The 11,757-nt window shown below is 42.0% G+C and overlaps 1 protein-coding gene across 1 annotated transcript in view; it reads right to left on the reverse strand.

Moving 5' to 3' along the window:
- Positions 1-3,425, reverse strand: part of GPHN (gephyrin) — a 425,375-nt gene extending 421,950 nt beyond the window's left edge. The window contains exon 1 of the mRNA XM_008138937.3: positions 3,228-3,425. Within this exon, the coding sequence (XP_008137159.1) occupies positions 3,228-3,291 (64 nt within the window). The 5' untranslated portion in view covers positions 3,292-3,425. The remainder of the gene's footprint in view (positions 1-3,227) is intronic.
- Positions 3,426-11,757: the final 8,332 nt, after the last annotated feature.

An 11,757-nucleotide genomic window follows, 5' to 3' on the forward strand; every position in this document is an offset into this window, starting at 1 on the left:
GGGGGCCATGAGGACCATGCTCTACTAACTGAGCTACCTGACCAGGGCAACATTTTCATTTATCAGGTTGCCACTGAGAATACATAAAATCCCTATTCTGAAGCATGCAGAGGATATTTTATAAAATAAGTCCTTCACCTTTAAAGAGAGCTGCAAATTAAAACTCATAAAATCAGTTTTAAGTGTGGTATCTCAAGTCAGTGTTCTTAAGTATAAAATCATAGTGCTTAAGTTCAGTAAGGAATAATTTCACATAGTAAATCTGCAACATTTGAAGTTCTACAAGACACAAAAATTGCACAACATTGCTTTATTATTATAGTTTTTATGCACAATATAACATGGAATATCAAGAAGATAAATATTAAGCTGTTTGTAATAAAATCCACTACCTGCAGACTGAAGGCTGGTGCCCTTTCATCTGATTCTTCTCCATGTTTCCGGGCTCCATCATAGTAGACAATATTTATATTAATAACTTTTCAAGTAAAAACCTCAGAGTTATTTCTGACTTCAAATATCCATTATTAACCTGTTACCACTTCTCCCAAATCTGCAACTTCTACTTCTTTCCTTCAGCTACATCCTTATTCCTGACCCTAGACTTTTCCCCTAAACTACTGGACCTCATTCTCATGAAACAGCGTCTCCAGATTCTCTTTAATCCCACTGCAAAGTTCTCTTCTCTTCTTGACATTCTGCCTATGCCCCATACCTATTCCACCTAGGCTTCTCATATTCTGCTCAAGAGCTTCATCCTCACCAACCAACATTTTCTTATTTATTTTAGAGAGAAAGAGGAAGAAGGGGAGAGAGAGAGAGAGAGAGAGAGAGAGAGAGAGAGAGAGAGAGAGAGAGAGAGAGGGAGAAAAGGAGAGAGGGAGGGAGGGAGGGAGGGAGGAGGGGGGAGAGAGAGAGAGAGAGAGAGAGAGAGAGAGAGAGAGAGAGAGAGAGAGAGAGAGAGAGATTTGTTGTTCCACTTGTTTATGCATTCATTGGTTGAGTCCTGCATGTGCCCTGATGGGAGATCAAATCCCCAACCTTGGCATATGGGGACCATGCTCTCACCAACTGAGATACCTGGTCAGGGCAACATTTTCATTTATAAGGTTGCCACTGAGTTTCAACTACCCTTTAAAATATCAGTTTCTACTTAACCTCTGGTAAATGTACTAAATTCTGCCTACAGGTAATCACATTTGCCCCTAATCCATCTGAATATGGGATTCCTTTTACATTTAGCCTTCAAATGCACACATAATTTATTTAGATAATTTTAGCAAAATAATTACATACATTGTTAGCGGTTCGCATATCAATTTTATCCCTATTGTACTGTAGGGATATGGATAAGGGCCAAATCTTTCAAAGCATTCTGTACAACTATGTCATTTGACCCAAGTAAGATGATTTGATAAATAAAACTATCAGGGAAAGCTTAAATAAACATTTTTTTAAATCTCTATGATTTAATTTTAAAACATCTATGACCTTTCATATCCATGGTCAGTTGACATACTTTGGATTTTATTAAGCTTCACTCTTACTACTCTACTAATTTTCAAAACATGGCTAGAATTTAAAGTGCAAGTTGAGGGTTGATATAGAGTATACAACCGCGATTAGATTCTTTGAAAATCAGCAATGTGAACTCTAACAATTCTGAGATATAACTGTATCTTTGCATATGGCAACAGTTTCAGCACCAAAAAAGGAGGACAGCTCATCTTCTGATTTGGGGGGATTCCCTTCCCAGCAAAAGGTTTCTCCACCCAAAAGGCTATTAGGAAAATTCAATAAATCACCATTAACATCTAGAAAGAAAACCTGGAAAAGGCAACCCATTTGCGTAAAAGAGTGTCAAGAGTGTCATGGATATCTCCTTTTCATAAAACTGAGCCGTTAAATTAAGCTTTGCACTCAGTATCTACCGAGAATTTTTTTTTTTTTTTACCTAATAATAAAAGCAAATCTCGTTCAATTTAGTCCCTCCTCGAGCACCGTCTCAACATGTCAAATTTTGACACGGGGAAAAAAATCAAAAAGAATTGGGTAGGGGGGACACACGAGGATTCCTGTCTACATCACTCCTTTTTTTTTTTTTTTTTCCGAAATCACAACAGTAAATCTTGGATTTCCTTCACTCCCAACTAAGCCCTCAGATTCTAAATATAGTTCTTTAACCCCCGCCTTGCCACTCAATTACACATAAGCCTTGCCAACTACAGAACCACAGCAGAGACCCCTACAGATTGGCTTGCTATTCATCTCGGAAGTCATGCCCTGCAGCCACGGAGGGACATTACCCAAATACAACGCCACGGAATCAGGCATGCAGGGCGAACACCGTTTCCGCGAGGGAGGGAAACGCGACCCGGGAAAAGTGTGCTCCTCACCGGCTTCGGGACCATGGGAGGGGGGGCAGGGGGGGCGGCGGAGGGGAGGATGTCCCAGAAGGGAGGAGGACCGAGGAGCCCAAGTGGAGGAATCCTCTCTCGAGTGAAAGGGGCTGGATCCCCAGCTGCAGGCTCAGCCGGTCCCACTAAACCTTACTCCCAGGAATCGAAGAGGCGGGCCGAGGGCCCTTAGCTCAGGAAGGCGGAATACAGACACTTTCCCAGGTCCGGGTGCAAGCCGATCCCCCACCTCTCGGGGGAGACGAGGGGTGTCCCGAGGTGGCTGAGGGGATGCCCTGCTCTCGTGGGGGGCGGGGGGGCAGAGTTCCGCCTCTGGAACACCCAAGTCGTGTCCGGCCAGTGCCTCCGGCGAGCACGGCAGGAGGCTCGGGGCCACTCGAGTGGGGGAGGGGGCGGCGAGGGGGTGGGTAAGGGATTCCCCCTCTCCTGGACCGGCGCTGGCGGAGGAAGTGCGCGGGCCGGCCGGAGCGGCGTGCTCCCGACTGCGGAGCCGGCATCCCGCGCCCGCACCGGCAACCAGGAGCCCCGCAGCGCCCGCCGCACCGGCCCCTCGGTCCCTGAGGGCCAGGGACTTGGGCTGCGAAGGTGCTGGGGCCTGACATCCCACGGGACCGGCACTTGCCCCCGGGAGGGGTGGGGGCACGGGAACACCCCAACCTCCAGCAGCTCAGCGGTTGTAAAACGCCCCCCTTTCCTGTCCCCCTCCTCAGCCTTCCCTCCTCCCGAGGCCGCAGAGCAGGGTCACCACAGGCAAGGAAGCCTGAGGCACGTCGGGGGCGGCGGCGGCGGCCCCGTTCTCCTCCCGGTTACCTGTGAGGACTCCGACACGGATTTGATGGTCGTGGTTCGTGAGGATCATCCCCTCGGTCGCCATGTTTCCCAGCGCAGTCACCGCACTGACAGGAGCCGGGAGAAGCGGGAGCTCGGAGCGCGCGGCCGGGAGCGCGCCCGCCTGGGACCGCGCGAGAGCGCGAGCGCGAGGTGAGCGGGAGGGGGAGGCGGCCGCCGGCCGGTCCGCCTGCGCCCGGGAGAGGCCGCGGCGGGAGCGCGCGAGGCCGCGGGACGGGGCGGAGTCCGGGCGCGCGACCCCGAGGCCGGTGGCGAGGCGGCGACCGCGGGGGGCACACGCTGTGGCTGCCGGAGGGGGACGCGCGGAGGAGTCCGTCCGGCCGGCAAGTCCGCGGCCACTGTGCCACGACGCCGAGCGCGAGAGCCCAGGCGGCTAGACAGCAGGAGACTGAAGGGAAAGGAGAGCACACGCTCGGGAGGTTGCGGGGGCGGACTCGGGGGCCTGGGCGGAGCTACACCGCGAGGCGTGGAACTCGTGGAGAGTGAGGGGAGGAGGGAGAGCCGGTCGCGGAACGCCGGGAGCGGGTCGCACCGGACCGGCCCAGCCCGAGGCGGACGGGGGACGCTCGGGACACGCGAGTAGCGCCGGATTGGCTGGGAGGACGCGGCGCGGTGCGCGCGAGACCCGAACGCCGCCTCCGCGAGCGGCAGACAGAAGCAATCCCCCGCCGAGCCGCGCGGCGCTGGCGGGGCCTCCGGCCGGCGTGGCTGGGCTGCGGAGCCCTCTCCTGCGCGGGTTTGGGAAGGAGTTAGCACTTGGGGCCACTCCTCGAAACCCCCAGAAGCTGCGGACCGACCCCGTGAAGGCGCCAGGGAACCTGGAGGTAGCTTAGGAAGCTGCGTGGGTGGCAGAACGGCGGCCACTATGACGGAGAAAGTGCCGTGGGCCTTGGAGGAGGTGGTTTCGGAGGAGGAGGTCTGCTGTCCTGCCTCGTCTTCCCCCTGGCTTCCTCCCACTTCTCCTGTGCTCCAGGATCCCGTCTCCAACTGTGTGTCTACGGGGCGACCTTCCTGAACTCAGGAATCTGCGGCGGAGCCACACGAGTGTAGATACCTGGCTGCTCTTCCTCCCGCTGCCATCCCTTGGTCTTGTGGCTTCTTCGCCAGGGCCTCTGCTTTCAAATGAAAAGCACCGATCTTTGTGCGAAGGTGTTCCTCCCACCCGAACCCTGTCCGAAAAGTGGAAATAGAACCCAGGCCATGGCAACTGAGTTTCATTTTAGTATTTGTGGGATATGACCATGAAAAGAGCTTTTACTTTTTCCCCAGGTGTTTTTCCATAAAATGTGTTATTAATCAACTGCGTTTATTTCATATCAGTTCTTACTATCCTTTTAGCCCTTTCAACTGCTGAATTTAAAAAGTTACACACATATGTATATATTTTTCCTTTGGTTTCAGCCATGGTAAAACCTGAGAAGCTTAGAAATGAAAAGCAAAGTGTCCAAAATGTATAATCAACGTTTGTACACAATTAAAACCTCAGTTTGATGGCTATGAGTTTATTGTTCCAATTGGAACATGGACTTATCCTCTAATTGATTCACATTGTTACGTATTTCACTTTAAATAATGGGAGTACAAAGGAAATGATGGATGGAATTGAGGTGGGATAAAATAAATTAGTAAAATTTCTTTTGAGTGTGTGTATTGCTAGTATTTTTGACAGTGGGTTAAATATCGAAGCCAGAAAGTGAACCCAGCTATAATAATAAAATCATAATATGCTAATTAGACCGGATGTCCTTCTGGACGACCTTATTGATGAAGCCAGGACTGTGAGGGTCCCTGGTGCCAGAGGGAAGCCAGTGCCCACCTGGGGTGGGGGGTGGGGGGGAAGCAAGGCCTACTCTTGAACGAATTTCATGCATCAGGCCTCTAGTTTCCTATAATTATCACAGTAGAGCCTGGTGGCCAACGGATTAAGTAGTTCCAAATGAAATATGTACAACTTTATGGGAAAGTATGTCCAAGAGAAGTTTTCTTTATCTCTAAAGATGAAGACAAATAGTTGTTCACATTGTTACCTCCCTAACCTACCTTTATTCTCTACCGTTTCCTCAAGTTTGAAATGATTAAATGTCTTGAATTTTTAGATAAATTCTAAACCTGCCCACTAATAGGTTCTGTAATGTTAAACAAGTTTGGGCATTTTTCTTCATCTTTTAAATAAGGTGGTAGACTAGATAAGCACCCTTTAAGTAAAGTGATAGACAAAAGCACCCTTTCAACTTAGAAATGTTATAATTATTCATGGAAGAAACTGAGACTTGTTTCACAAATAACAGAAAACAAGTGACTATCTGTTTAAAAGTAGTTAATGGAAAACTTCATTAAGATTTAATTGGGGAGGTTGAATATGAACTCAGCCTTATAAAGTATATGGAGGATTGTTTGCTAAAACTACTAAAATTGCTGGGAAAAACAGTGATATTAGAACTAAAATGGCAATTATAATAGATGCTTGTCTCCCAACAATTTTCCTCAAGTGTATTTATCTCTGCCGAGTTTAGAAAACTTACAAAATTTACACAGGAAAAACCCAGTGACCTTACGGTCACATTTTTTTTCTTTGCTGGTTATTGAATGAACATGGCAGTATGCACATGCTTTTTTACTCTTATTACAATGCGACATTTCTTCAAAATCCGTCCTGAATCAGGTTTTATAACAAGGAAAAATTTCTGGAATGTAGGAAGAGAATAGCATTTCTAAATACTGACAAATGTCTCAGGGACATCATGGAAGGGAGAACCAGAGTAAAAGAGTTAGAGTTTATATATAAAGAATTGGAAGCACCCAGGAATTTATTCTCTCAGTTCTTAAGGTTTTAATAATGAAAACTATAGGAGTTTGCATTAACAGAGTTAACATAAAAGGTAAATATCTGGCTTTCATAATGATTTCATTATGAAGATGAAACTTTATCAATAGAAATGAATTACTGAAGTTTGAGTTTTTCCCAGTAATGGTATATTTACACTTAGCCTTCTGGTACTTTAGTTTACTGTGGTTAATCACAATTTCAATATAAATAAGGCAAAAGCTTACTTTTTTCCTGTGGTCAGACTCTCCTCATTAACACTGGATATGAGCAAGAACGAATTTGGTAATGGATTATTCTTTCTCTAAGGCTCATTTCACTCTATCTCTTTCCTGTTTGGTTTATGGGCACAACTAAAACTGCTTCAATTAAAAATGGGTGCAAGCAACATTTTGAATGTAATATTAAATGCCACTGAATTGTATATCTTTAAATGGTAAATCTTGTTATGTGTATTTAGCTTCACCATGAATACCAGGTGAAGCTCTGGTTGATTTTAACCTATTATTTCCCCCAAAAGTAGCTTGGGTATAGTCAAGATGAATTTTAAACTAGCTGAATTAGACAGTCTATTAGTTCCTAGGGCTGCTAAGTATCACAAACTGGGTGACATAAAAACAAGAAATTGATTCTCTCATGTTTCTGGGGGCCAGAAGCTTAAAATCCACGTATCTAAAAGCCATGCTCCCTCTGAAAGCTCTAGGGAAGAATTCTTCCTCGTCTCGTCCAGCCTCAGGTGGTTTCCAGCAATCCTCAGCATTCCTTGGCTTGTAGCTGCATCACTCCAATCTTTGCTTCCATATTCATTCACATGACCTTCTTTGTGTGTATTTGCCCTTCTTTAAGGATACCAGTCATTGGATTTAGGGACCACTATAATCTAGTATGATCTCATTTAACTAATTATATCTGTAAAGACCCTATTTCCAAGTAGATCTCATTCAGAGGTTCTGGGTGGGTATGAAATTTTGAGGGACTCTCTTCAGCCCAGTATAGGCAGTGATAGATTACTGTGTACAGGCATGAAAACATAAATTAGAAATCAACTATCAGAAATGAAGGTTCAAAGCTTCCTTCAAAAGGTGGGATTTAGAAATTGGATACACTTTTAGAAAAAAATACAGCTCTATAGTCGAGAATACTAGATAAATTTTTAACATTTGACATAAGTAGCCTAACGTTTTGCCCCTCGAAGTAGTTTTCTAAAGTAGAATTTTCCACAGAGTCTGGTGAGGTAAATTTATTCATTCCTACTAAAGAAATTGACATTTTGCTTTCAGTTTTATGCCCTCATTATCTTCTAGTGAAGTGAAGCTGAGCTACCTCAATTGCCCATGGAGTTTGATGGCACTGATTTGGGAACAACTAGGACAATGTTTTCCCATATCTTCCCATGTTTAAAATAATTTTGAACTTTTCCTTGTGCTTTTGATATTCTATTTGTTCTGTGCAGATTGCTGCTTAAAATAATTATTTTGGTCCTTTGTATTTTTTTCACCCATACTCTTTTCCTCTGAGGTCCCCATCTGGAAACCCAGATATATAAGGATGTTTTTGGTTGCAAGTAACTCATCCTAGGTTAAACCGAAAGGAATTCAGTGGCTCATGCAGCTAGGAAGTCCAGACATGAGTGTAACTTCAGGGTTGGCTACCTTCAGTTTCTGAAACCATGTCATCAAGAAGTCATCTTTCAGCTATGCTTTGTTCTTTGTGACTTAATTGTCACATCAGCTCTTTGTACATGTGGCAGACTTGGATGGTATTGGCTTCTGTAGGCTATAATTTAGATCAGTAGGTTTTGAGTCTGTCTGGGACACCTGGAGACCTCAAGATCCTTTCAGAGGGTCTGCAAGGTCAAAACTATTTTTATACTAATACTAAGGCATTATTTGTCTTTCCACTCTCATATTTTCATTAGATAACTGTGCAATTTTCCAGAAACTGTGTGATATGTAATATCATCACTGATAGTTAATGGAATGTGTTTGTATATTTATACATTTAATTTTTTAATATATAGATATCAATAGATATAAACTACATAAACAAAATCTCTTTGGAGTCCTCAATAATTTTTAAGTGTAAAGGGGTCCTGAGACAAAATCTTGAGACTCAGATTAAGGTCCTATGTCCATCCCCAAAGCGTTTACTAGGGCAAGGGGAGTGGCATTTTCTGATTGGTTTGGCCTTGATCAGGTACTCACCCAAAGGATGGAGATCAGCTGTCTCCCTACCAAATGGATCAAGGAAGAATAGATCTGGGTACCATATGTAAAGCTAGTGTCTTGATAGGTTAGCAATTAGTCCAACTCTTTTTACAGAGTCTTACCTCTCCACCATTTCTAAAGATTTTATTCTTTTCTGAGAGCTGTAATGTATACCTTTAATACTGCCTGCATCATCTCATGTTGATATTCACAAGATGGAGAAACTCTTTCATATGTGTCCTGACAATTTACAAATGCACAAGATCCCCACTTATTTATATGGGCGCTTATCTGGTAAAAGAAGAAAATCAGGAACAAACAAAAAAAGTGATTTCCAAAAAAAGCCATGATATTTCTCCTCCCTTAATTCAAAGAAAGGGTAACTATAAGGAAGGAGGACAGAATTTGCTAGAAGAGGAAAGAATTATGAGATAAGGGAAAGGAGGATGAGATTTGTTAAATGGAAAGGTAACATTAAGTGCCCAGAAGCTAGTTGATTTCTTAAAAGGGCTGTTTACAAGGCCTTCTATTCTTAGTGTTCAGTATACATAAGCCAAGAAAAGGTAGCCCCAGTTTAGCAACTGACATGGGTTAAAGTTAAGTGAATTTTTAAAAATCAAAAGTATCATGTGTTTCTTAAATTATTATTAATTATTGGTTTCCAGGTCATCAGACTTAGCTTAGAGCCTGGCTACCCTAGAAAAAAATATTTTTGTCTCTATAAAAGCAATATATAAAAAGAAAATTATTTTGTTAACCTAAATAATCTTATTTCCTCTCAAGTTGATTTATAATTGGAGGAAACACAGTTTATAGGAATGTTTGTGCAGTGTTTTAGCTTAAAAATGAACCTTTAGTAAAAGTTTTAAATGTTAGGAAGCATAAATTAACTTGTGAAGGAAGCAGTTGTTCTGAAAAATCTCATTTTATCATGTAATAGTTACATTTCATATTTGTCTGTGTATCTCCTGTGGGATTGATTTGTTGCCGTGCAAGTATCCCTTTCAAATATAGAACCTTGTTCTCTTCCCTTTTCCTAATATTTGATGACTAAATACAGAACATATGAAGCAATGAGGACTTTGACTTGGTAGCAGAACAGATTCCTCCCAAGGTGCCCGAGGGGCTGCTAGAAACTAGCCTTAGCATGTAATAGGTTGCAGAAGTCTCTGCCTACGATTGCCATTGTTCACTCAAACAATATTAAAGCTAGATTTTCTGCCTTGATCTAAACATGTAAGGCATAATATTGCATACTGTCACTTGTCCTCTTTGATGCCTGCAATTCTAGACTAAAGATGAAAGCATCGTGCTATTGTTGGCCTTATTTCATTTAGGAAAGAAGTGTGACAAGCATTACTAATCACTTTGAGATCACTGCAAAAAGGTAACTTTGGGTGGTGAAATATGAACAAATATTTTGTAAATAGAAAGTCAAGGTAAAATAAATGAGATAAGCCACAAAAATAAAACAACCCAACATTGTGGTTTGTAAATGGATTGCTGATGGGACAGTTTTTCCTCAGTTGAACTTAAAATTGAAAAATATCTCCCCAAGGAAGGTCATGGGTATCAGGAGTTTTAGTCTTAGAAAGAAATATTATGAGTCTAAAAACTGTAATAATGATGTTTCAATTCAACCAATACTTTTGGACCACTAATTCAGTTTCCCTAATAATTTGATTCTGAGATGGGGATGCCCTAAACATAGACATATTGTAATCATATAGCCCTCTCTGTAGTTTAAATTAATATTTGATTTGTCAATGACTCTCTTGAGAGTTTGAGTAGCTTGAATGAGTCTCTGATTTGTTGGGTAAGAAAAACCAAGCAAATTGGTACACACAAACGTGAGATCTATATACTGAATTTATCAAAATGCAGACACCCATGCATAAGCAGTCTACCTAACTGATAACTTTGCACTGTCATATGGGTGAAAGTCAGAGTCCAAAGTAAAGTCTTTAAAACAAAGTAGAATTAAAAGCTACAATATTTCAGTTTTGTGTTTTGAAGAAATTGAAAGATTTAGAGCACTTAAAGAAAGGTGATAAGCCAGGCTGATGATGAACATACAATTTCAGTACTTTGGAGATGGTAAATGATTCATTTTTCACGAAGTTGTAAGTCCTTGTTAGCTAGCAAACTAGCTTATTTTATGCCTTAGTTAATGAATAGTTAATAACAAATAATTGTAATATAGTTCAAAAATAAGGAAAATGCTCAGTTACTTATCTAAACCCGTTGAAGGGGTAAAACAATAACAACACATGATTTTAAAACATTCAAATGGTGCTCTTTTAATCCTATTGTTAAATTGGGAATCTGAGGCCCTGAGAATAAATGCTATGTTCAAGGTAGTCAGTGGTACAGTCAAATTTTATATTCCTGATTTTTGTTCTCATTGCTCTGTTCAATCCAATTGACTTAGAACATCTCTCAGAACTGCTGACTTTCTTAAAACAGAATGTGGATTACACATTCAGCTAACTCAGTTGGTAGAATATGAAACTAATAGTCTCAGGGCTGCAGAGCCTGTTATTTTTGTGGTCAAGAAAGGCAAAATATGAGTTAAATCGGAATGTTAACTGGTAGTAATAATACCTAGGTGTTGGTGTTCAGCTTAATTGTTAACAGCCCCAATTAACTGTGGAACTTTGGATACTCTTTCAACATGTCTAAATTCCAGTTTCCACTTCTGTGAAGAAACTTTATGCTTACTACAGTCCCTTCTAAAGTCCAAATTCTGCGATTTTGTGTAAACTTTTTCTAGTTCAAAAGTGCATTAAAAAATGCACCTTTATAAAAATTTAAATTAATTTTGGGAGAAAGAAGATTTTTAATTGGTTGGCCTACTTTGCTCATTACTAGAATTTAAAAGGGATTCTTACAGGTTATGTAGTATTTTATAATAAATCAACTCCCCCATATTAATATTATAGAAATTTAAAGACACCTAAACAAAATAAAGATCTGAAGATCAGGGACTTCATTATGATCCACTAGTATCATATTGGCACAATACAGGGTGTCAACAGACCTAGGACTTTGCAATTAAATTTCTATGGCCTTAGGCAGTATCTGAGCCTCTATCAAATCTCAGGCACTGTGTTAGGTGTTCAGAATGAAAAGATGAACAAGACATGGTCCTGGGCTTCAAAGATCTTACCATTTGATGAGGGAGTTAACTGATTAAACAAATAATTGCAATATAGTTCATTAAGTGCTATGATAGAGGTCGGATGGCCTAGAACAGTAATTCTCAAACCTGGCTTAAGGTTTGAACTTAAGAATTCCCAAGGAGCTTTTAAAAAATACAGATGCTCTTGCCCTATCCCTCAGAGATCATGACTTAAATTATCTGGAAAGGGGCCCAATGAATTGGTATTTTTTAAAGCTCTTGAGGGGATTCTAATACACAAGTTGGGTTGAGAATTACTGGGATAAAAGATGGGCACTA

The sequence above is a fragment of the Eptesicus fuscus genome, chromosome 5 (genome assembly GCF_027574615.1).
Source record: "Eptesicus fuscus isolate TK198812 chromosome 5, DD_ASM_mEF_20220401, whole genome shotgun sequence".
In the NCBI taxonomy this organism is placed as follows: domain Eukaryota; kingdom Metazoa; phylum Chordata; class Mammalia; order Chiroptera; family Vespertilionidae; genus Eptesicus; species Eptesicus fuscus.